The 26,551-nt window shown below is 41.0% G+C and overlaps 1 protein-coding gene across 3 annotated transcripts in view; it reads left to right on the forward strand.

Annotated features, from left to right (window-relative positions):
• ARHGAP26 (Rho GTPase activating protein 26) overlaps nucleotides 1-26,551 on the forward strand; it is a 474,900-nt gene that overhangs the window by 225,021 nt on the left and 223,328 nt on the right. For all 3 annotated transcript variants that reach the window (XM_068536090.1, XM_068536092.1, XM_068536091.1), the window contains one exon: nucleotides 20,171-20,207. In XM_068536090.1, coding sequence (XP_068392191.1) covers nucleotides 20,171-20,207 — 37 coding nt within the window. The remainder of the gene's footprint in view (nucleotides 1-20,170; nucleotides 20,208-26,551) is intronic.

A 26,551-nucleotide genomic window follows, 5' to 3' on the forward strand; every position in this document is an offset into this window, starting at 1 on the left:
CAATGCTTGTGGTGCTTTCACAGTCATTTGCAGATATGTGCAGAGCAAAGAAAAACTTCAGTTGCTTAACACACATGTTCCCAGGTGAGGGTGGACAAGGTGACCCTCTGGCTTCTTGTTTCAACCCTCATACTGTAAATAAGTGTTCTTTTCGCTATTTAGTGCAACATATTTTGTGCTTTTTTGCTGGTGATTTCACTGTTTAAAATGGCCCCCTGCACAGCGTGAAAGGTGCCAACTACTGTTCCTAAGCACAAGAAAACTGTGATGTGCCTTACGGAGCAAACACGTGTTAGATGAGCTTCGTTCAGGCATCAGTTACAGTGCTGTAGCCATGAGTGCAATGGTGATGAATCAATGGTATATATTAGATAAGGTGTCTCGAAACAGAAACACACATAAAACAGGGTTCTGTATTGATCAGTTGATGAAAATATTGCGACCAGAGGCTCATAGGAACCTAACTCATGTCCCCTAGGAGCAGTGGTTCAGGTTTGCTAATTGTAGTGACTTTAAAGAACATAATTACTGTGAATAATGAGAATCAACTGTGTGTGTAAATATGTATGTATATTTTATATTTATAATTATTTTATGTTTATGATGACTGCATTTGTGATGATTTTATATTCATATATAATATTTATGTACAAATCCCTTTTTATCCAAGTTAAGAAAGATTAGCTCAGGGCAGAGGAACCCACAGAGTTGCCTGGGGAGCTGGGCCGGAAAGGTGCAGGCGAAGTGAACATTTAAAGGACACAGGCTATCAAGTGTATATCACCCATATCAAGAGCTGCAGGAAAGGGCCCAGAAGCGGCTTTTGATTTGTGTGTTCACCTGCCATGCTCTCAAATTCAGGTCAGAAGTAAGGCATGTCCTAATCTCTTACGTCCGCCACCCTAGGGAGGGGATCCCAGCGGGCTTACCCTCCCAGTTGACTTTGGTGTCTGGCTGTGCTCGTAACTGAGCTTCGTGGCTCTGTGTGTGGCGTGCTTTGGCTCTCTCTGCAGAAGAAGCAAGAGAAGCTTGGGTTGGGCACTTTGTGCTTTTGATGTGAACGCTGATAACAACCCCTTTCTACCTGGTCAGCTTTAAACCATATTGTTCAGTAAGCTGAGCTGGCCTTTGATCAGCACCTTCCAACCCTGCCTCCTTTTCCTTTTCAGTCCTTACTCCCTGTTCCTCTAAACTTATAGGACCTCATTCTTAATTGTCAGCAAATTCCAATTTAACAGGTTGCTGATAAGATATAAGGTGCTACAGTTCCATTGTAATGGGAAACCCTTAAAGTGAATGGTGTCTTGACATGACCCCTTCAGGCCCAAAGAAGTTTATTTTTGATGGTGGGATGTTAAAAAGGTTAGGAAGTAAGGGAGTCTGGAATTTTTAAGCAGGTCTATTTCCAGCCTCTCTTTTGGTGGATTAGGAAAATAAGATTCAGGAAGAGGGAGAGGCTTGATCAGGGTCACACAAGAAGTCAGTGGCTGGTCGAGAACACTCTACTTGTCGGCTCCCAGGCTCCCTGCCTATTCAGATCATAGCTTATAGGTAGCCATGTAGTTAGCTATGTCCCTGAATATTAGCCTTGAGCATATATATAGGTCTTTACAAAGTTCAGCATACTTGTCCTGAGCTGAGTAGGGAGCACATATCAGTTAATAGTGTGCAGACCCCCAGAGGTGCTATGGATCAATTCCATGTGACAACTTTCTGGGGGGTGGGGAGAAGGGGAGCAAGGCTGGTTAGGGCTACTTGGTCCTAAATTTGTATTTTAAACCAGTGAGTTCCAAATCCGGGCTGTGACTCAAAAGCAGCTGTAAATTATGTTTACAAACTAGGGGAACTAGGGAAATTAATTCAAGATGAATCATAAACTTAAACATAAAAGCTAAAACTATAAAGCTTCCAGGAGAAAACACAGGACAAAATCTTTGCAATCTGGGGTTAGCATTGGTTTCTTAATAGGATACAGAAAGGAATAGGCCTACCCAAAAATGAAAAATTTGACTTTATTAAAATTACAAACATGTGCTTATCAAAAGGCACCATTGAGAATGTCAATTGGCAAGACACAGAAGGGGAGAAAATATTTGCAAAACATACATCTGACAAAGGACTTATGTCCAGAATGTAGAGGGAGCTCATAGAACTCAGTAATAAAAGGAACAACTCAATTAAAAGATGGGCAAAAGGCTTAAAGAGACACCTCATGAAAGAAGATTAAGAATGTCCAGTAAGCACAAGAAGAAGTACTCAACATCACTGGTCATCAGGGAAATGCAACTTAAAACCATAATGAGATACTACTACGCACCCACCAGAATGGCTAAAATTAAAAGACTGACAATACCACATGTTGGTGAGTATGTGGAGTGCTCAGAACTCTCATACGTTATTGGTGAGAGTGTAAAATGAGCATTTGGGAAGAGCTTGGCTGTTTCTTATTTAATAACAAATTTAAAAAGCCTGCCCCATAATCCAGCAATTCCAGTCCTAGATATATACATGAGAGAAAATAAAAACATAGGGGTCCTCTAAAAGATTTACACAAAGACATTCAGAGCAGCTTTATTTATGATAGCCAAAGAGGGGGAACAGCCTAGGTGTCCATGAACAGGAGAATCAATAAACAGTGATATATTCAAATAATAAAATATTACTCAGCAATAAAAAAGCCCAAAAGTATTAATTTAGGCCACAACATGGATGAATCTCAAAAATTTTATGTTGCGTGAAATAAAGCAGCCATAGAGAGTACATTCGGTATTATGCCATTTGTATGATGTTCTAGAACAGGCAAAACTAATGGTGGGAGCAAATGAAAATGCAACAGAACAGTGGTTGTGCATGCGTGTGTGTGTTTGTGTGTGTGTAGGGGGGTAAGATGAAAAGAGGCCTGAGAGAACTGTCCAAAGTGATGGAAAAGTCTCTACTTTTATAGGGGTTCAGGGCACATGCACATATGGCTTTGTCACAACTCCCTTAAGAATTGTGCATTTCATTGTAGGTAACTTTTGCCTTACAAAGACTGATAAATGTTGAACCTTAGTAAATGATAAGCTTACTGAAGTGTTTAGATGAGAAGTCCTGATGTCTGCAACTTACTTTAAAATTTTAAAATTTGTTGAAAAATAAGATGGATTGGTGGATGAGAGAGAGATGGCCAGATATGTGATAAGGCAAATGTAACAGTATGTTAACAATTGTAGAATGGAGGTCATTTTCCAAGGTCCCAACCTTACCCTTTACCCCCATCACTGTGTGGGAAGCCCTGTGGAATCTTGATAAACCTCCTCCCTTTCACACTGTGTGGAGATGAGGAAGGGCTCAGCCTAATAAGTTCTAACCTCTGTAAAACCAGAAGGAATTCTAGAATCTGCTCTTCTACTTTGCAAACCCCACTCTGTTCCTTGGAGACTGTAGGAAAATACAGAGATTCCTGATGTCATAGAGCTAGGGATCCCCTTTCTACGAGCTTCAGAGCAAGGAAATCAGAGTGACTATTCCCAGAAACCTTGCTGCGTATGCTTGGGTTGGCATCAGGATTATTCCTAGATTTAGGACAGGACCTGCATCTGAGGGGGCTCGGCTTTGAGTCATCTATCTAGAAATGCAGTACTCTGACCTCGCAGTTGTCTGTGGCAAAGAAAGAAGTCCCCTGTGTCTGTGTCGAATAAATTCACCTCCTGCTTCACAAAGGGACATTGTGAGGATTAACGAGATCAGTGTAAAGACACTTGCCTTAAGTCCTCTGGAGGACGGAGGAACTGGAAGTCGAAAGGAGTGGATTTTGTGCAGTGACTCACCCTCTGGCTGTCCTTCCTCCTGGGCAGGGCCCTGCTCCGGCAGCAGGACCTCACATGCTCCTACTTTGGGATCACGTATACTGGACCGAGGAGTTTCTCATTTGCAGTTTTCCAAAGCACAAAAGAACAAGGTTCCTTCTTCTGTTGATGATGCTGTGTCACTATTTCCACAGACACACAGAGAGAGACAGAGAGATGGAGGAGCTGGGGGAGAGAGGAACACAGAAAGACATCCTCTGTTTAAGATTGCAGTCTTTGTCTGGGAGATGGGGAGGTGATCCCTCCTCTCCGCATGGAAACACCATGCTGATGGGCTAGTGGGTTCACACCCTTTTTAATGTTACATGAGCATGAAGCCAGGAAATGTTAAAGCCAGAAGACGCCCCACATTATGAGCCAGCCACATTCCACACACGTCAGCTCACACGCTGTCTATTTAACTGTCATGCATTTGATATCGAGTGAGCTTGTGTCCTTTCTGTTGCCTTTAAAATTTGCCTGCAATATTTTTCTGTACGTTACTTTTTTCCTCTTTTGCGTCCAGTTTTTGTTTACACTGGCTGTGACTCCGATCTTGGGTTGAAAGTTAGGGAAGTTGCTTATATGGGTTTTCAGGATTTCTGAATATGAAATGCAAGGAAATTGCATAATGTTGCAGAGTTTCCTCTTCTTGTTGCTTGCTTGTTACCCAAAATACAGTAGTTCCTTCTAGAATCTTGAAGGAATTTGGCAGGTCTCACCCGCTGATGATCTATTGTGGTCTCGAGAGTCAGTGTTATCCTGATTTGAGGTTGATTTTTTTCTTGAGGTCAAACAGCAAAGCTTCCTGAATTATAACTATGGCAACAGTGTTTATATAGCATGCAAATCGAAGTCCTGTGGGGTTAGGGGGAGCACTCACCCACAACATTCACTGTTAGTAACCCCAGAAACGTTTCGCTCGTGCTTAATTTACCAGGCCTGGAAATAGGTTAAAATAATTAGCCTAGGCCTTCACTGGATATCTGAGTGGACCCCACCACCTGCATGCTCCAGGAGGGGCTGTTTCACCTTTTCCCTTGAAATTCTATCAGCTTCATTCGAGACTTCTCGCAGAGAAGGGCAGTAAGTGCCAGCAACACTCCAAGTAGAAAGCTATAAGGATAATCTGCTTATCAAGGTCATCATGACCGGCTTCTGACCCACGGAGGAAGACTCAGACAAGAGAATGTGCATCCTGGGTCTTAAGCTCCTCTCCCTCAGTCAGGAGCGATTTCTTGGACTGAATATATGCCCAGCCCTGTGTTAGATGCTGGGTGGACCCCCATAGAAGTGTAAGACAGAACTGGCCACTGGGGATTTATTTGGAGATGAAAAATAATGGAAAATGAAAAGCTGTGTCCTGAAGCATTAAATTCTATAGAGTGGCCTGTTAGAGCAGTGAGAGGTCAGAGAGAGGAGATGGCAGGGAGGTCTGCAGCCAGTAGGAACCCTTTGTGGAGGCAGAGGAAAGGGAAATGCCATTTTTGAGCACTTTCAGGCACTGTGAAACTATTTTTAATTCTCCCAATACTCCCACAAAGTATTATTACTTAGCTCTCCTTCACCATAAGAAAACAGACTCAGAAATGTTAAATAACCATCCAAAGGCACACAGCTAAAAAGGTCCATGGAACCAGGCCTGCATGCCAAGTCTCCAGGGCCCACAGCACACTCGGTCTACCTGCTTTGCCTCAACCAACTCCATTTCCCCTTGTTCTGGAATCTATCCAAGTCTTGTACAGGTGAAAGGACAGGCTAACAATAATGAAACCTCAACAAATGAAGCTGAATGTGTCAGCCCAGGAATGCCTAGGGCTGCCTTCTGGACGAAATGGGGCTTAGCCCTTTGTGTGGGAATGACATTCAGTCAGTGGGCTTGCTTTAGTAGACCAGGAAGAGCTCTTAACTGTCGGATATTTTCATCCAGCTGAAATCTGCCTTCCTGGGACTCCACGCTGACTTTCATCTCCATTCAGAGCAGTAAGTCTTCCCCTTCTTGGGCATGACAGCCCTTCAAGTATTTGAAGACCAGTATTGTGATGTCTTGAAGGCTTCTCTTCTCCAGCCGGAGCTGTAGTTCAGGGCAACACATCTGGCGGGAGCTATGTGTCTGATAGATTAGAGCAGAGACAAGAGAGAGGGACCAGCGAGAACCGGGAGAAGGCCAATGTCGAGATCCAGATGAGAAGACAAAACCTGACCTCAGGCAGTAGGAAAAGAAATGGGGATGACGGATAGATTCAGGATACATGACGGTGAGAAATCTTGTTATTGGACAGATATGTGAGGTAGGCGGAAGGGGGGAACTCAAGGACGAATGAATTTACTTTCTTTCCCCCTCTACTTTGTTGCGTATTTTTCTTTGTTCTTCATTCTAGAGTTCCCTATGAAGCTTAACTAGGCTTTTCTCTCATGAGCTTTTTTGGTAATTGCCACGGCTCTTGGCTGCAAGCAATAGAAACACAACTTAAAGAAAAAAAGATGTTTTGGTTCACTCATGGCAAGAGCAGGGATGACACTGAGCTGCATCCTGAGGTTCAGACAATGCCGTCAGAACCTGGTCTCCCTTCCTATCACAGCTCCACTTTCCTTTGGCCTGTTTTACTCAGGCTTTGCCTCTGTGGTGGCAGGGATTGGCCACAAAAGCTCCAGGCATGTGTCCTATTCTCCTAGCAACATGACAAGGCCTCCTTCCCTACAGTTGTGATAAAAAACATTAAAAACGAGTCCTGTTCACTGCATTTGGCCTGGGGCGAATCACATGCACACTAGGATGCCAGGTCTGGATCCCCTGGCCAAACCCGAAGATGGAGTTGGACTCAGCCCCAGCCCCCGCCAGTAGCGTGGTGGGGTGGCTCCCAAGGGAAATGAGGGTGGAACCCCTGGAAGTAGAGGAACCTGGATGCTGAGCAGAGGGAGCTGGGAGCATGTATTCTGAGCACTTTGCTTCCCCGCACTGTTACTGAGGAATTGCACAAGAGGTAAGCCCTTTATAGTCTTAGGTGCAAAGCAGCAGGCAATGCTTGAACTAATAGAACAGAAAGTGTGTTTTTCTACCCATCGTCATTGTCATAATCATGAACAGCAAGTGGTCATTGTTACTCACTGGCTTGCTGGTGTGTTGGTGAGCAAGTCTTCAGGGGCCGTCAAGAGACTAACCAGCTGGCTTTGGGAGCACAGCCGCTTGTGCTGGGCCATTTTCCAAGAGACTGCCTTTGTCCTAAGGCGCCTCTGTTGCATGGGGGAGGGATCCTCGGTACCGTGAGCTACAGTGACCCCTTCCTGGTGACCCCATGGACTATTAGTAGCATTTGCTGTCAGTTGTTGGGTGTAGAGCTAGCATTCAGCGGTGTCCCATAGAAAATAAGTGGCTGTATGAGGGATTCTGACAGGCTTGAGCCAAACCAAATAAGATAAATGTACTTTATCTTGTCTCGTAATAAGACCTGAATTGTGTATTTCCCTTCCTCTCTAAGGTAAAGTTTCCTAGAGAATTTGCCAGGTGTTTAGAAGAATGAGATATACCCACCTGGCAATGATAGATCTGGCTTACTTTTTCTGTCTGGTTGATGCATCAATGCATTGTCCTCCTTGCTTCAACATGAGGATTTCTTTTTTTTTTTTTTTAATTTCCATCTCTCTTTTATTCCTCTACCCACAAACTGTTCATCCAATCAGTACTTACCGAGTGGTCTGCTATATTCCAGTTACTAAACCTCTTTGCATGTAATTCTGCAGGGCAAGAGCAAGGTCTTCATGTTTGTTCAGGAACAGGTCATTGGGAAGAGCCATCAGATATATTTTTATTGGTTTCACTTTCGAAAGAGCCTCCCTAAGACAGCAAATGCAATACCGGTAGCAGTGGAAGAGGCAAGCCAGAGGAAGGCGTTGCCAGGTGAGAATTAGAAAAGCAGCAGCAGGCATTTTACTTCCTTCTCCTGGAGCACCTTCTGTCACTCGGGCTGTGGTGACAAGAGGCCTGTTTCTAATGGGAGAAGGAGGAACCAATACCCAGCTCCCCAGCTCTGGACCTTCGTGTTGAGACATATCCTCATTTACTCCAAGCTCTTCAAACTGGTTTTATCCCCACAGGCTGAAGATTCAAACAATTAATTTTTTTTTCCGTTATGGTTTATTACAGGATATTGAATATAGTTCCCTGTGCTATACAGTAGGACCTTGTTGTTTATCTGTTTTATATATATAGTAGTTTGTATCTGCTCATCACAAACTCCCAACTTATCCCCCTCAACCCCCTTTCCCCTTTGGTAACTATAAGTTTGTTTTCTATGTCTGTGAGTCTGTTTCTGTTTGGTCAGTAAGTTCATTTGTTTCATATTTTAGGTTCCACATGTATGTGATATCACATGGTATTTGTTTCTGACTTACTTCACTTAGTATGATAATCTCTAGGTCCATCCATGTTGCTACAAATGGCATTATTTCATTCTTTTTTATGGCTGAGTAATGTTCCGTTGTATATATGTACCACATCTTCTTATCCATTCATCTGTCAATGGACATTAGGTTGCTTCCATGTCTTGGCTATTGTAAATAATGCTGCTATGAACCTTGGGGTGCAAGTATCTTTTCAAATTATAGTTTTGTCTGGATATATGCCCAGGAGTGGGATTGCTGTATCATATAGCAACTCCATTCTTAGTTTTTGAAGGAACTTGCATACTGTTTTCCATAGTGGCTACACCAATTTACATTCCCACTAACATGTCAGGAGGATTCCCCTTTCTCCACACCTTCCCCAGCATTTGTTATTTGGGGGTTTTTTAATGATGGCCATTCTGATTGGTGTGAGTTGGTACCTCATTGTAGTTTTGATTTACATTTCTCTAATAATTAGTTATGTTAAGCACCTTTTCATGTGCCTATTGGCCATCTGTATGTCTTCTTCGGAGAAATGTCTATTGAGGTCTTCTGCCCATTTTTTGATTGGGTTGTTTGTTTTTTTGTTATTGAGTTTGTATGAACTGTTTGTATATTTTGGAAATTAAGCCCTTGTTGGTCACAGATATTTTCTCTCAGTCCATAGGTTGTCTTTTCATTTTGCTGATAGTTTCCTTTGCTGTGCAAAAGCTTATAAGTTTGATTAGGTCCCATTTGTTTATTTTTGCTTGTACTTCTATTGCCTTGGGAGACTGACCTAAGAAAACATTGGTACAGTTTATGTCAGAGAATGTTTTCCCTGTGTTCTCTTCTAGGAGTTTTATGGTGTCATGTCTTGTATTTCAAACAGTTAATTCTTGAAAGCTTTTCTAACTGTGGCCTGTGGACCACCATGAGAAGAGAGGGCCTCCTCGATCCAAAAATTCATGTCTGTTATTGGTTGGTGTTGCACAGGCCAAGGGTGTCTTACTGGTAACTTCTGGTGGGTGTTACTAAAAGTTCCTACATTAATCCTGTTTAATAGAGTTTGCTTAGTATTCGAATGTGGTGCTCTACTCAAAAATCTGCCTACCACATAGTCCTGGGCAAAGCTGTCAGTTCTCTCTGTCTGTACTCTTAGCTTTTTTTTTTTTTTTGAATTTTATTTTATTTATTTTTTTATACAGCAGGTTCTTATTAGCTATCCACTCTATACATATTAGTGTATATATGTCAATCCCAATCTCCCAGTTCATCACACCACCAACGCCCCCGCCACTTTCCCACCTTGGTGTCCATATGTTTGTTCTCTACATCTGTGTCTCAGTTTCTGCCCTGCAAACTGGTTCATCTGTACCATTTTTCTAGGTTCCACATATATGCGTTAATATACGATATTTGTTTTTCTCTTTCTGACTTACTTCACTCTGTATGACAATTTCTAGGTCCATCCACGTCTCTACAAATGACCCAATTTCGTTCCTTTTTATGGCTGAGTAATATTCCATTGTATATATGCACCACTTCTTCTTTATCTGTTCGTCTGTCGATGAGCATTTAGGTTGCTTCCATGACCTGGCTAGTGCAAATAGTGCTGCAGTGAACATTGGGGTGCATGTGTCTTTTTGAATTATGGTTTTCTCTGGGTATATGCCCAGTAGTGGGATTGCTGGGTCACATGGTAATTCTATTTTTAGTTTTTTAAGGAACCTCCATACTGTTCTCCATAGTGGCTGCATCAATTTACATTCCCACCAACAGTTAAAGAGGGTTCCCTTTTCTCCACACCCTCTCCAGCATTTGTTGTTTGTAGATTTTCTGATGATGCCCATTCTGACTGGTGTGAGGTGATACCTCATTGTAGTTTTGATTTGCATTTCTCTAATGATTAGTGATGTTGAGCAGCTTTTCATGTGCTTCCTGGCCATCTGTATGTCTTCTTTGGAGAAACGTCTATTTAGGTCTTCTGCCCATTTTTGGATTGGGTTGTTTGTTTTTTTAATATTGAGCTGCATGAGCTGTGTATATATTTTGGGCATTAATCCTTTGTCCACTGATTCATTTGCAAATATTTTCTCCCATTCTGAGGGTTGTCTTCTCGTCTTGTTTGTGGTTTCCTTTGCTGTGCAAAAGCTTTTAAGTTATCATTAGGTCCCATTTGTTTATTTTTGTTTTTGTTTCCATTACTATAGGAGGTGGATCAAAAAAGATCTTGCTGTGATTTATGTCAAAGAGTGTTCTTCCTATGTTTTCCTCTAAGAGTTTTATAGTGTCCAGTCTTACATTTAGGTCGTTAATCCATATTGAGTTTATTTTTGTGTATGGTGTTAGGGAGTGTTCTAATTTCATTCTTTTACATGTAGCTGTCCAGTTTTCCCAGCACCACTTATTGAAGAGACTGTCTTTTCTCCATTGTATATCCTTGCCTCCTTTGGCATAGATTAGTTGACCATAGGTGCGTGGGTTTATCTCTGGGCTTTCAATCCTGTTCCATTGATCTGTGTTTCTGTTTTTGTGCCAGTACCATATTGTCTTGATTACTGTAGCTTTGTAGTATAGTCTGAAGTCAGGGAGTCTGATTCCTCCAGCTCTGTTTTTTTCCCTCAGACTGCTTTGGCTATTCGGGGTCTTTTGTGTCCCCATACACAGTTTAAGATTTTTTCTTCTAGTTCTGTAAAAAATGCCATTGGTAATTTGATAGGGATTGCATTGAATCTGTAGATTGCTTTGGGTAGTATAGTCATTTTCACAATATTGTTTCTTCCATTCCAAGAACGTGATATATCTCTCCCTCTGTTTGTGTCATCTTTGATTTCTTTCATCAGCATCTTATAGTTTTCTGAGTACAGGTCTTTTACCTCCTTAGGTAGGTTTATTCCCCGGTATTTTATACTTTTTGTTGCAATGGTGAATTGGATTGTTTCCTTAATTTCTCTCTCTGATCTTTTGTTGTTACTGTATAGGAATGCAAGAGATTTCTGTTAGCTCTAGTAGTTTTCTGTTGGCATATTTAGGATTCTTTATATATAGTATCATGTCATCTGCAAACAGTGACAGTTTTACTTCTTCTTTTCCTATGTGTATTCCTTTTATTTCTTTTTCTTCTCTGATTGCCATGGCTAGGACTTCCAAAACTATGTTGAATAATAGTGGCAGGAGCGGACATCCTTGTCTTCTTCCTGATCTTAGAGGAAATGCTTTCCGTTTTTAACCATTGAGAGTGATGTTTGCTGTGGGTTTGTCATGTATGGCCTTTATTATGTTGAGGTAGGTTCCCTCTATGCCCACTTTCTGGAGAGTTTTTATCATAAATAGGTGTTGAATCTTGTCAAAAGCTTTTTCTGCATCTATTGAGATGATCATATGGTTTTTGTTCTTCAGTTTGTTAATATGGGGTATCACATTGATTGATTTGCATATATTGAAGAATCCTTGCATCCCTGGGATAAATCCCACTTGATCATGGTGTATGATCCTTTTAATGTGTTGGTGGATTCTGTTTGCTAGTATTTTGTTGAGGGTTTTTGCATCTATATTCATCAGTGATATTGGTCTATAATTTTCTTTTTTTGTAATATCTTTGTCTGGTTTTGGTATCAGGGTGATGGTGGCCTCATAGAATGAGTTTGGGAATGTTCTTTCCTCTGCAATTTTTTGGAAGAGTTTGAGAAGGATGGGTGTTAGCTCTTCTCTAAATGTTTGATAGAAGTCACCTGTGAAGCCATCTGTTCCTGGACTTTGTTTGTTGGAAGATTTTAAATGACAGTTTCAGTTTCATTACTTGTGATTTGTCTGTTGATATTTTCTATTTCTTCCTGGTTCAGTCTTGGAAGGTTATACCTTTCTAAGAATTTGTCCATTTCTTCCAGGGTGTCCATTTTATTGGCATAGAGTTGCTTGTAGTAGTCTTAGGATGTGTTGTATTTCTGTGATGTCTGTTGTAACTTCTCCTTTTTGATTTCTAATTTCATTGAGTCCTCTCCCTCTTTTTCTTGATGAGTCTGGTAAATGCTTTATCAGTTTTGCTTCTCTTCTCAAAGAACCAGCTTTTAGTTTTATTGATCCTTGCTATTGTTTTCTTTGTTTCTATTTCATTTATTTCTGCTCTGATCTTTATGATTTCTTTCCTTCTGCTAACTTTGGGTTTTGTTTTTTCTTCTTTCTCTAGTTCCTTTAGGTGTAAGGTTAGATTGTTTATTTGAGTTGTTTCTTGAGGTAGGCTTGTATTGCTATAAACTTCTCTCTTAGAACTGCTTTTGCTGCATCCCATAGGTTTTGGATCATCGTGTTTTCGTTGTCATTTGTCTCTAGGTATTTTTTGATTTCCTCTTTGATTTCTTCAGTGATCTCTTGGTTATTTAGTAACGTATTGTTTAGCCTTCATGTGTTTGTGTTTCTTTACGTTTTTTTCCCTGTAATTGATTTCTGATCTCATAGCGTTGTGGTCGGAAAAGATGCTTGATATGATTTCAGTTTTCTTAAATTTAATAAGGCTTGATTTGTGATCCATGTTGTGATCTATCCTGGAGAATGTTCTGTGTGCACTTGAGAAGAAGGTGTAATCTGCTGTTTTTGGATGGAATGTCCTATAAACATCAATTAAATCTAGCTGGTCTATTGTGTCATTTAAAGCTTCTGTTTCCTTATTAATTTTCTGTTTGGATGATCTATCCATTGGTGTAAGTGTGGTGTTAAAAAGTCCCCCACTATTATTGTGTTACTGTTGATTTTCTCTTTTATAGGCGTTAGCCGTTGCCTTATGTATTGAGGTGCTCCTATTTTGGGTGCATATATATTTATAATCGTTATATCTTCTTCTTGGATTGATCCCTTGATCATTATGTAGTGTCCTTCCTTGTCTCTTGTAACATTCTTTATTTTAAAGTCTATTTTATTTGATATGATTATTGCTACTCCAGCTTTCTTTTGATTTCCATTTGCATGGAATATCTTTTTCCATCCCCTCACTTTCAGTCTGTATGTGTCCCTAGGTCTGAAGTGGTTCTGTTGTAGACAGCATATATATGGGTCTTGTTTTTGTCTCCATTCAGCGAGCCTGTGTCTTTTGGTTGGAGCATTTAATCCATTCACGTTTAAGGTAATTATCAATATGTCTGTTTCTGTTACCATTTTCTTAATTGTTACGGGTTTGTTTTTGTAGGTCCTTTTCTTCTCTTGTGTTTCCCACTTAGAGAAGTTCCTTTAGCATTTGTTGTAGAGCTGGTTTGGTGGTGCTGAATTCTCTTAGCTTTCGCTTGTCTGTAAAGCTTTTGATTTCTCCGTAAAATCTGAATGAGATCCTTGCTGGGTAGAGTAATCATGGTTGTAGGTTCTTCCCCTTCATCACTTTCAATATGTCTTGCCACTCCCTTCTGGCTTGTAGAGTTTCTGCTGAGAAATCAGCTCTTAACCTTATGGGAGTTCCCTTGTATGTTATTTGCCGTTTTTCCCTTGTTGCTTTCAATAATTTTTCTTTGTCTTTATTTTTTGTCAATTTGATTACTCTGTGTCTCGGCGTGTTTCTCCTTAGGTTTATCCTCCTGGGACTCTCTGCACATCCTGGACTTGGGTGGCTATTTCCTTTCCCATATTAGGGAAGTTTTCGACTATAATCTCTTCACATATTTTCTCAGGTCCTTTCTCTCTCTCTTCTCCTTCTGGGACCCCTATAATGCAAATGTTGTTGCGTTTAATGTTGTCCCAAAGGTCTCTTAGGCTGTCTTCATTTCTTTTCATTCTTTTTTCTTTATTCTGTTCTGCGTCAGTGAATTCCACCATTCTGTCTTCCAGGTCACTTATCCATTCTTCTGCCTCAGTTATTCTGCTATTGATCCGTTCTAGTTTATTTTTCATTTCAGTTATTGTATAGTTCACTCTGTTTGTTCTTTAATTCTTCTAGGTGTTTGTTCTTTAATTCTTCTAGGTCTTTGTTAAACATTTCTTGCAACTTCTCAGTCTTTGCCTCCATTCTTTTTCTGAGGTCCTGGATCATCTTCACTACCATTATTCTGAATTCTCTTTCTGGAAGGTTGCCTATCTCTACTTCATTTAGTTGTTTTTCGTGGGTTTTATCTTGTTCCTTCATCTGGTAGATAGTCCTGTGCCTTTTCATTTTGTCTATTTTTCTGTGAATGTGGTTTCTGTTCCACAGGCTGCAGGATTGTAGTTCCTCTTGCTTCTGCTGTCTGCCCTCTGTGTGCTCTTAGCTTTTTGAAGGATGTTTTTTGGGTATCCCAAAGTGACTCAAGCTGGTTGTGGTTTTCAGTTACTGCTATACTTGTATGTATTAATGGAAGTTTGTAGAATTACTGTTACGTTTAAATTGGGTGGAAATTCTGTTCTTACATAATGGTTGTGTTGTTTCGATTTTAATTACTGCTTAGCTTCTTTTGAGTTCCTTGTTGGTCACCAAGCTTTTTTTTCCTTTGGAAAGTGGGACTGGGTGGGGAAGTCCTATGAAGTTGTGGTTGAATACAGATCTAGTCTAGAAGACTCTGCCACTTGTTAGCTTTGTAACCTTTGGAAAGTTATTTAACCTACAAGATGGTGTGAAGTGGAGGCAGTGGTAGTACCCCATCAGCTGGAGGATGAAATAAAATAATTCATGTAAATGCTGAGTATGATGTCTGGCACATAATCGGTGGTGGAAAAGTGATTGTGGTGAGTAGTTACTTTTATATTTAACTGCCATTTAAAAAAACATTGAGAACTCTTGCTAAAGTTGACTTTAGATTTTATGCTTTCCGTTAGTCCTTTAATTAGTTTCATTTGGCTAAATTTCAATGCTAATGAGGCCAATGTCACTGTATCCCTCAAACCACATACCCATCCTTAGCCATTTATCCCATAGGGGATAAGTATTGATATGAAGAGAAGGAAAGATGAGAATTTGGTGATGTCACGTACGGCACTCGGTAAGTGCTGGGTAAACAAAGCCATTCCCACTTAGTGCTATTCCTATGCCAACATCTGGCCTGGTGATGGTGATGAAAGGTCATCTTTACCGAATGCTCTGTGGGCCACAGAATTTGTATTCTACTCTCTGTGTTAAATGTTTTCTATTTATTGTCTTATTTAATTTTCACAGTGACCCTAAGAGATAGGGAACATTAATGTCCCTATTTTACACTAGCAAAGACTGAGGTTTAGAATTGTGAAGTGATTGGACTGTATAGCCAGTAACTGGTAGATCTGGACTTTGAACCTAAGCAGCAGATAAGCACAAATCTGTTACCCCTGACAGACAGTTTAAAAGAGCAAGTCCTAGTGATGGTGGATCCATTGTGTCACACAGAGAGGAGGGTCAAAAATTATATCTGATGTTGTAGAACCAGCTTGGGCAGTGTTTTGGGGTGTGGGCACGTAGCTCTGTTTTGTGTGTCCCTACATGTGCGCATCCAAGGAACAAGCAGGTGGGAGGGGTTTAGATTTTCCAGGCTACTTGGAAGAGACCTCTGGGAATGACAAAGCTTAGGTGTGAATTCAAGTGCAGTTGAAAAATGAGCAACAGATTTAAGTGAATTTGCCCATGAATCTATTTCTCCAGCACTTTCATTTTGTGCTGATTTTGATCCAAAGTGTGATGTGGCCAAGTGCTAATGCAGCTGTGTGTCAGAGGGAAAAGTGAGATTGCTTTGTCTAATTATTGCTCTATTTATGCCTTTAATTTATAAGTTTAAAATAATTTCCTTTCTGTGCTTTCTTGGTAAGGCCTGGATAATGGTAATAAAGGACACCCGTGGAAAAATTCTGGGAACCCAAATGACTCTGTATTCTCTCTTAATTCTCTAGGGACACGTAAATTGAATTGGCTCAGCAGTGAACAGAATTGATTGCAAAATCACATCTTAGTGCAGAGGGAGCATATGAAAGCTTTGCTCACCCTCCTTTGATTTAATTAAATTGTACTGCCATCATAGCTTCTGGGTGAGGACTCATAGAATTGCAATGCCCTGTGATTTGTATCAAAGACCTACTTTCCTGCCCTGGTGTTTATCTTCAGAATCGAGCCCTGTGGTTCAAAGAATATGAAGTGTTACTTCTGTGTTAGGTGCCAGCTGGTCACGTGGGTTAGTGGTGAATGCTTCAGGCTGGAATCAAAGGCCATTCCCAGTTTCATTTTCTCTCCGAGTCATGGCAAATTCTTTCTAACAGTGACTCACCTTCCCTAGCTGCGCACGACATCTCATCACCTTTAGCATCATCATCATCATCATCATCATCATCATCATCATCATCATCATCATGTCTTAGGTATCACGTGGTTAGTGGTTAAGAGCTTGGGCTTTGGAGACAGACTGTAGGAGTTTCTGTCTGGATTCTGCCCAATTCCAGCTGCCTGACCTTGGGCAAGTGACCTAACCTCTCTAAGGCCTCAGTTTTCTCATCTATATGTCAGGAATAATTAGGTTGGTGTGAGGACTAAACAAGATAAATGCATATAGAGTCCTCAGAGTGGTGTCTGACACATAATAAGGCTTTTGTCACCATCGTTTGTATTAATCCGTTATTGCTGTTGTAATTATTTTATAATGAATCTCAGATGGACCCTGATAACATAAAGTAAACGTATGTAATTTGTATTCTCTGGAAACATGCACTTGAAAACAAATGTTCATTGGTATGGATATGTAACAAATTCTCATACACAGTGTTCAGCAGAAACTAGTGCGTCCCTGAATGAAAGTACTATAGAAAGTCAGAGGGCTCAGAGACTTGCATGTGGCCAGGTCTTAGAGTACTCTGGCTAAGCAGGATGGTTAGACTTTAGCTTAAGTTGGGTTGTTGAAACTGTGTATTAACTGATTTATTCTTCCTAGGAGCCATAATTCAGGAATTGTTGAGTGACTCATGTCCCCTTGAATTGATCCTGGACATTTGAGTTCTATCCTTTTAAGACAAAGGCTCTTGAGAGGCTTACTTGAAGGCATACAAACCTAAGATAACTCTACTAAGCAATCCTAAGACAGAAGCCACTGCCAAAGAGACCTTTTATTTTAGGAAATTGCCCTTGTCTCTGAACCTCAGTCTGACATCAGTGGGCAACTACGAGATCTAAAGAAGGTTTCCCCAGAACAGACTGAGCATTTCTAAAGGGCGAATCGCATGCCCCCTGCTTCTGCCAGAATGGAAGGTGTTTACAAACTACAGACTACTGGTATGGCTTGGTAGTTGTGTGCATTCGTCACTGCCTGGAAAAGTAAATGACAGTTGGAACGTCCCTACAAGGGCAAGATAGACTAGTACACCACCTTCCAGCTTTGTGTCCTTGGACAAATTATGTAACCTCTCTGGGCCTCAGGTTCCACACCTGTAAAATGGGAATAACACTAGTACCTAACCCACAAGGTTGTTAAAAAGATTGGATGACGTCACGTATGGCACTTGGTAAGTGCTGGGTAAACAAAGCCGTTCCCACTTAGTGCTGTTTCCACGCCAGCATCTGGCCCGTGTGATGGTGAAGCTGTTCCCCAACCCCGGGCCTTCCTTGTTGGGCCATGTAGTCACGCAGTCCTGGCAGGCGTGGTTTGTTAGCTTCACTTCAAACTCATTCTCCTTGGCTCATTTACCCAAACCAGAGATTAATGGCCTGGCCTCCGAGGACCGGGCGGCACATGTTCCTGGTGCCTTTGGCTCACTGGTATCGCCTCTCTGATTTGGGGAATGCCTGGGTGTTCCAGGCCTGGGCCTCCTGAGCCCCAGGAAACATTAAAAGAAAGTAATTTGGTACAAATTCACCTCCTAGTTAAGGAGGGCGGAAAGCCCTGTCTTTTGTTGTTCCTTCTGGATTTTGCCATTTAGAAACAGGAGCAGGTTTCTCTGGGATAGAATGTTTGAATTTAATGGGAGATATGAAGTGAGCAAGGATGGCTGGAAAAAATACTTGCCCAAATATTGTCTCTGCCCCTGTGTTTCCCTCACCTACCTGTCCGATTTTAGTGCATGCCATTGACCGTGGATGGCTCGGCCTTGCTATTATGAGGTTACCCACTTTGCTCTGCAGGATTGTGCCGCTGCCTCTCTCTTCGCCACATCCTCATCTCCTGCCCTTCTCTTTTGTGCACTAGTTGCCAAGTGCACTGGCGTTCCTCCCTCCAAAAGGCCATACCAGGCTCACAGTCTTTTGACTCCTTTTATGCATATAAACTGATGCCTTTTCATTCATCAGACAATAATGCTTGAAGTACAGAAACCCCTTTATTCTCATCCTTCTGACCTTCAGTAAGTGCCTGTGTGTCTTTGTAGTCTTCTTCCAGGAAATGAATAATGATCATAAAATGGAGTGGTTTGTTAAATTATCTGTTTGATAATTCAAAGACCTTCTTGGCTGACTCCTTCAGTTTATAGATGGGGCAGTAGAGACCCGCAGAGGGTGAGAGACTTACCCAGTGACACAAGGCAATCGGGGGGCCATGTTGGAACGATATATCGCCCAGCTCTTGACCAGCATCTCACCCATATTTTCTAGCAGGTAAAAAGTCCCCTTAGGGTGTCATGGCTCTTTTTTCAGAGATGCTTGGCTCTGTTCCTCAAAGGGTTAAATAAGTGGCTCTCAACCAACAGTGGCCATCACAATCATTTGGAATATCCTTTTTTTTTTAAGTTATGACCAGTTTCATGCTATGCCTTTTCATACCTACAGAATCATAAGCACCAAAGAAAGATTTGGGCACTATGATTTTTTTCTAAAGCAGAGGCTTTATTATCTTATTTAATAATGTCAGCATATCAGGGATTGGCAAACTATGGCCCACAGGCCAAATCCAGCTCACCATCTACTTTTGTATGGCCCATGAGCTCAACATGGTATTTACAGATGAACATTTGCAATTGACTTGATGATGAGAAACATTTTGAACTCTTTTTAAGCTAAATGTTATCCTTCCTCTATAAAAAATGCTATTCTTCTGATTAGTCAATCTGTATTTCAAAAAATTGTACTCCTTGGAAAAGATACTCCAAGTGGTTGTGCTGACCACTCTTGCCTGAGAACCAGTTCTTTAACCCCTGGATGAACCAAGCCAAGCATCTCTGAAAACAGCCATGCAACCCTAAGATTGATTTTCACCTGCTAGGAATATTATACCTGTATTTCGAAAACTTACTATATTTTGAATTTTGTCAAGAAAAAATTGTGGAAATTTGTCTTCTCTCTTGTTTTACAAGTACCTGTATAATATCATTGATTTGACTTTTGCCTCCTGGCCTGCAAAACCTAAAATATTTACCAGCCTGTCCTTTACAAGAAAAAGCTTGCCGACTCTTTCAGTGTGTCATTGTTTTTTATTGGGGGTACATTCCCTTTTATGAATTCTATAAATCATTAAAGGGTTTTCTATTGTAAAAGTAATATATTTTCCTTATAACATTCAAATTCACGGAAGTATATGAAGTAAAAAATGATTGGTCTCATTCCCCAGTGTTAGCACTTAAGAGTTTGTAATGTGTCTCTGTCCAGACTTTGCCACGTACTAGCTGTGAGACCTTAGTTAACCTCTCTAAGCCTCTCAAATTCTCCATCTGTAAAACAGTGATAATAACCGTTCCTACCCAACAGAATTGTTGCATAGATAATTTGAGATAATTCCTGTAAATTGCTTAGCACGTTGCCGTTGCCTGGTGTGCAGTTAATGCTTAATGATTTGTAACTAATTACATTTTTTTCTTCCTTTTTAGTTTTATATACAAACATAAGTTTGGGTTTTTTTTAAAGGAGGAATATGATTTTTTTTTTTTTTTTTTTACAATAAAGTCCAGAGGTGATTCTGATGTGCACACACTTAAGCGCTGAAGTAAATACTGGGAAGTAGGTAATTATAGAAGGGATTTCTATTTGGGGGCCAGAATTGCCTTCCATCGTCTAGCACAAACCAGGGAAGAGGAGAAGGTAATGGTTTTCTTCAGCGAACCTGTAAGGTAGTATAAAATTCACACAAGTAAATGTTATTTCTGTTTTCCAGGTCTACAACTCGAACAAGGACAGCCAGAGCGAAGGGAGTAAGTATGTTGCTTGGATACTTTTCTACAGGTGGGGGTGGGCCTGGTCCTGGAGAAGTTGCTATTCTGGGGAAGAACCACCAGGAGGTGCTGTGGGCATGTTGGGTCGCCCCATTTCCCCAGTGCAGCCGAGCTACTTCTGCTGCAGCTTATGGTGTCAGTGACTCCAGGATGGTCAGTGAGCCTGACTGGCAAGGCCGTGATGACATCTTGCACTGTATCACCCTTCACACTGTACAAAGAATTTTTATGTACATTATCTCAGTTAATCCTTTGTTGTCTTAAGAATGTAGCTCCAGTCACCACTTAAAAGTCACTTAATCCGATAACACCCAGCTCCCCCAGCGCCCTGTCCTGTGGGAAGCCAGAATTGACTTTTCCTCCCTCACAGTCTCGCTCCAAGGACTGGAGAGCCAGAACCATCTTAGTGATCGCTTAGTAACTAACTCTGTGTTCCTTGTTGCCACTTTGGGGAGTTAAGAGTGGAGACGAAGAACTCTGTCATAATATTCCTCTTTGCTGGGAGTGACCCTGGGCAGCCTCTGTAGAATATACAGCACATTTCCTCTGCTACTGGCTCTGAGCACTCTGGTTAATCATGATTTCCAAGGGCACCTGTAACCTTGTAAAGATGATGGGATTAAAATGAAACCGCTATTGCTAGAGTGTTTGGGCTGATTATCTCCCTGGTGCACAGGGGAAAAAACAAATTCCTGCCACGTTGCTACCAGAGTACAAAGGAAATTCTGTCCCCTTGCCTCAGATTTGCTTTGTAAAATCCACTTGGAAAAAGAATTCCAAGATAGCCCTACCATGACTTCCAGTAGTGTCAGTAAAACAGTACCTCTTCATGTGGACAAAAGGCTGGGCTGTTTTATGTGTGTGTGAAATCCATTCTAGGACAGAGCTTTTCTTTCTTTTATTCCTTCCAAAATACAGATTCTACCAGAAGTTTTAAATAAAATATTAAGTAATTTGGAATGGTTGCTATTGGTAGGTTAAGAGGCCTTTAGGAGAGGAAAAAATGTTTCTTTTTTTTTCCTTCAGGAATTGAACAAGGGGAAATTTTTTTAAAGTAAATATACAAGGAAAAAAGTCATTCTCCCCCCCCCCCCCCGCCCCCCCGCCCCGTGTCAGGTGGGATTGTTTTAGAATATCTGAAATCAACTCTGGTTAACTTGGCCTAAAATAACAGTACAAAAATAATAATAATAATAATAATAATAATAATAATAATAATAATAAAAGAATACAGAAGCCTTCAGTGTAACTCACAGTAAGGTAGGAAGACCTGAAGAACCAAGGCTTAAAAACAGACCAGTTCTGGAGACCCAGGGACCAATGAGAAAGGGTCTTCTGGATGATATTTGCAGGATGGTAAAGCCCTTAAACTGTTTCTTAGTCCTTGCCTCACTCTTCTGAAGGTCCAGATTCCCAGGAAAGATAGCATCAAGGTGGTCTAGCTGTGGTCCACCCAGGGGAAGACAACACACCTTGATTGATGGTTTCAACAGTATTCATAAAATGGGAGCAGGGTGGTTTACCAAAGGGAGATCGGGGAAGCCACCGGGACAAGAGAGGATAGATGCCAAGCAGGCTGAAATAACAGATGCCCACACCATACCCTAACCTGGGAGACACTTCTATCATGAAGGACCCAGGAACTGTGGGGGACGAGATGCATATGAATGGAGAGCCCCCCACTTCACCCCACACCAGAAGTTTGCCTGTAACTTTTGACCTTACGAACCTACTTCTCTCCCCTTGAGATAAGTGCCACTAGATTTGAAAGACGACCATGACTCTGCTGGTGGGCGTGGCAGCTGGTTGTACTGTTTTGTAAGGCCTTTGGGGCATATGTATCGGAAGCCTTTAAAAAGTAAATATCCTTTGACCCAGCGATTTGTCCTAAAGAATAGGCTGGAGTGCAAAGATGTTTCTGTAAAAAAGTTCACTGGAGCATCGGTAATAATAGTGAAGAATTGGAGACAATCTAAACGTTCAATAGGAAGTCCATTAAAAATATCATAAAGTACTATGTAGCCTTCAAAAAGAACAAGAGAGATCTTGGTATATTTGCAGAAATGGTATCCACAGTATACTGTTCATTGAGTTTTTTAAAATTCAGGTTGTGGAACCATGCATTTATTAAAATAGTTGACTCATCTAGATACCTTGATAGGAAAAAAGTCTGGAAATACATTTATCATTAAACTCTTACTCAGGATAGATGGCAGATTATTGCGAGACACTGACCTTCTACTTTAAATATTCTGTGTACTTTGCATTGTCGACAAAGAGTGTGTATTTTACAATAATGGCGATTAATAGGTAGCGTTTATCGACTGCTTACTGTGTTTCAGCGTGTTTTATCCATATTAGCTCATTTAATGCTCACAGCACTGACTGAGGTAGGTGCTTTTGACCTACTTTGTAGATTAGGAAATTGAGGTTGGTGAACTCAAGAGATGTGATTTAATCTGAGTTCTGTCTGATTCTAACGTCTTTGCTGTTAACCACAAGAATATTCTACCTCCCTAGGAAAAGAACAATACAGAAAGTTCTATCTTGGGAAACACAGACACTTGCAACGTTTTGCTTTCGGCATCCCATTATCCACGGGGTGCAGAGAGTTGGCTGCCTCGAGTCTCTGATGATTCTTCAATGGCTTATTACCCTTTCATTTAAGAAGTGGGAAAGAAAAAGATGTGCTAAACATATTGGCCACTTTTCCAGGAGTAGTTTTGATAGAAACAGGTTTTCTAGGGTATTGCTATTCTTTTTTTTAAATAAATGTATTTATTTTTGGCTGTGTTGGGTCTTTGTTGCTGTGCGTAGGCTTTCTTTAGTTTCGGCAAGCTGGGGCTACTCTTCATTGCGGTGCACGGGCTTCTCATTGCGGTGGCTTCTCTGTTGCGGAGCACGGGCTCTAGGCACACGGGCTTCAGTAGTTGTGGCATGCTGGCTCAGTAGTTGTGTCTTGCGGGCTCTAGAGCACAGGCTCAGTAGTTGTGGTGCACGGGCTTAGTTGCTCCGCGGCATGTGGGATCTTCCCGGACCAGGGCTCGAACCCGTGTCCCCTGCATTGGCAGGTGGATTCTTAACCACTGTGCCACCAGGGAAGTCCTGGGTATTACTATTCTAAAAGATGTTCTGTTCACTGATTTCCAAGCTGGCAAAACCAGAGGACTGTTCTGGGTTGGTGCTTCCTCCCGTCCTTTGGCATTAGGAACCCCTGTTCACATCACACAAGCCTTAGGTTGTCTTCCCCTCCCCTCCAGAGCGCTTGCCTCTTTCGTATTCCTCATGGCAGTGATTTGCAGTTTCACTGCGCTCATCGCCACAGGTGGCGCTATTGCCCAGGGTCTGATTGTTCTGCAACTCTGTTTATATGACAGTCAAAACTTTTTTAAAGGTAAGAAGTCAATCTGATAGGAATTTAAGAGCGGGACATTGCACTTTTCGCCTTTAATAGCCATTTCCAAATGTCTAGCATTTTCCTTTCTAGAAAATATTTTGGTGGGAATTTGAATGCCAGCATTTTATCACAGAACCAGAATGTTTTCAAGAGACAGGTAGCAAAAGGGAATTCCTTTGGGGACACTTCTGAATTTGTTGCTTTTCTCTTGAAGTTTCTCTCAGGCCGTACAGTGCCTGTGGGGTATAAGACAGGGCCGTAAATAATGTCTGGCAGCTGCTGGTATTTTCCAAATGGCCCAGTTGCCAGGAGAGGATGGCAGCAGATAAATGCATGCACATTTCTCTGCAGAGCCTTTTTCCCCTCCTCTTTCTTCTGTGGATCTCAGGTATAGTGAGTGATTTAATCATAATCCCCGGTTTGTGGCACATGATCATCACAGGCCCCTCCCTTTCGCCCTTCATTCATTCATTTATTCATTCACTCACTCCCTTTTAGTTCTTTTCCCACCTCCTATTCCTGTCCTCCCCTTCACCGTTCTAATGTGTACCTTTAAAGTGTATTCTTGGACAATGAGTATCTTTTATCTCCCTGTGTTTTTAAGTTACATAAATGTTTGTCTTGTTCTGTTTCCTGCTGTGCCCCCTCAGCATTGTGTTAGGAGCCGTCCATATTCCCCTGTCTACCTCCAGACTGTGGCTTCCGTCTGCTGCACACTCCACGGTGTGTAACGCTGTGCGGAGATGCACTCCACTCCGCGTGCCTCCCAGTCCTCATCACCACTAACAATACCACAAGGAGCGTCTTTGTACATGTCCACCTGTGTGAGAATCTCTTTGGGGTTTACCCTCAAGGAGAGTTGCTGGTTAGCCAGAGGGTGTGTGTGTACTTAGTTTGAGGGAAGGCTCTCACCTTGTGACCTAGACTGGCCTTTCCCCAGTCCTCCCAGCCCGACAAGAGTATTTCCCCATTCCTGCCAACTCTTCTCATTATATTCAGCTTTCTAATTTTTTGCCAGTCTAGTAGATATAAAATGGTAGCTCATTGTTGTCTTAATTTGTATTTCTCTAATAATTAACGTGTTTGAGTATCTCTTCATATGCCTGTTTACTGGGTGTCCTCTTCTGCTTTTTGCCTATTTGTGTCCTTTGCCCATTTTTCTATTGTAGTTACCATTTTTTTTTTTTTTACTGCTGATTTGTAAAGTTCCTTCTGTATTCTAGATATTAGTTCCTTGTTAATTGTAGATTTTTTTTTAAAATTTATTTATTTTTGGCTGTGTTGGGTCTTCGTTGCTGCACGCGGGCTTTCTCTAGTTGCGGCGAGTGAGGGCTACTCTTCGTTGTGGTGCGCGGGCTTCTCACTGCGGTGGCTTCTCTTGTTGTGGAGCACAGGCTCTAGGTTCGCAGGCTTCAGTAGTTGTGGCATGTGGGCTCAGTAGTTGTGGCTCACGAGCTCTAGAGCGCAGGCTCAGTAGTTGTGGTGCACGGGCTTAGTTGCTCTGCGGCATGTGGGATCTTCCCGGACCAGGGCTCGAACCCATGTCCCCTGCATTGGCAGGCAGACTCTCAACCACTGCGCCACCAGGGAAGCCCAATTGTAGATATTTTAAATATATCTTCCCATTTTGCCATCTGACAATTAATACTATGTGTGATATCTTTCCTTGAGTATAAAGTCTTACTTTTTATATATTCAAAAAACTTTTTGCCTTCTGGTTTACAATTTTCAAGTTGTGTTTTGAAAAAGGCCTTTCTGACCCATGTCACAAAGATATGCACCTACATTTTCTTTTATTGGCTTCATGATTTTGTCTTTCACACTTTGGTTTCTAATCCAACTGATATCTACCATTGTATATGGTGTTTCATGAAGATTCAGTTTAGTTTTTATCCACATGAAAAGCCAGTTTTCCCAACAACATCTACCAAGCTATCCATTCTCACCCTCTTTGACTTGTGATACCAGCTTTATTGTGTATTAAGTTTGCACATCTGAGCTCTGTCTCTGAGCTCTTTATTTCCTTGGTCTGTCTGTTCTTGTGCTAATACCTCTCCAGTTTTAATATGATGACTTTGAGGCAGGTCTTAATATCTAGTAGCTTAAGTCTCCTCTCTTTACTCTCCTTTTTAAGGGTTGACATAGCTGACTGTGGACCTTTATCCTTCTATATAAATTCTAGCTTAAGTTTGATAAGTTCCTCAAAAATTTAAAATTTTCATTTTGGATTGCATTGAAGTGTACAGGTTAATTTGTGGAAAAATGACACTTTAAAAAATATTAGTAACGGTTTAATCATTGAATGTTGTTTCTCACAGTATGCTTTACAAGTAACAAATATTTTTTAAAATAAAAAAAATTTTATTGAAGTATAGTTGATTTACAGTATTGTGTTAGTTTCAGGTGTACAGCAAATTGACTCAGTTATACATATATATTATTTTTCAGATTCTTTTCCATTATAGGTTATTACTAGATACTGGATATAGTTCCCTGTGCTATATAGTAAATCCTTGTTGCTTATCTATTTTATATATAGAAGTATCTGTTAATCACATACTCCTAATTTATCCCTCCCCCACCTTTCCCCTTTGGTGACCATAATTTTGTTTTCTGTGTCTGTGAGTCTGTTTCTGTTTTGTAAATAAGTTCATTTGTATTATTTTTTAGATTCCACATATAAGTGATATAATATTTGTCTTTCTCTGTCTGATTTATTTCACTTAGTATGAGTCTGATTGTCTCTAGGTCCTTTCATGTTGCTGCAAATGGCAATATTTTTTATGGCTGAGTAATATTCCATTGTGTATTTATACTCCTTCTTTATCCATTCATCTGTCAATTGACATTCAGGTTGCTTCCATGTCTTGACTATTGTAAATAGTGCTGCTATGAACATTGGGGTGCATGTATCTTTTCAAATCAG

The sequence above is a fragment of the Eschrichtius robustus genome, chromosome 2, assembly GCF_028021215.1.
Source record: "Eschrichtius robustus isolate mEscRob2 chromosome 2, mEscRob2.pri, whole genome shotgun sequence".
NCBI lineage: Eukaryota > Metazoa > Chordata > Mammalia > Artiodactyla > Eschrichtiidae > Eschrichtius > Eschrichtius robustus.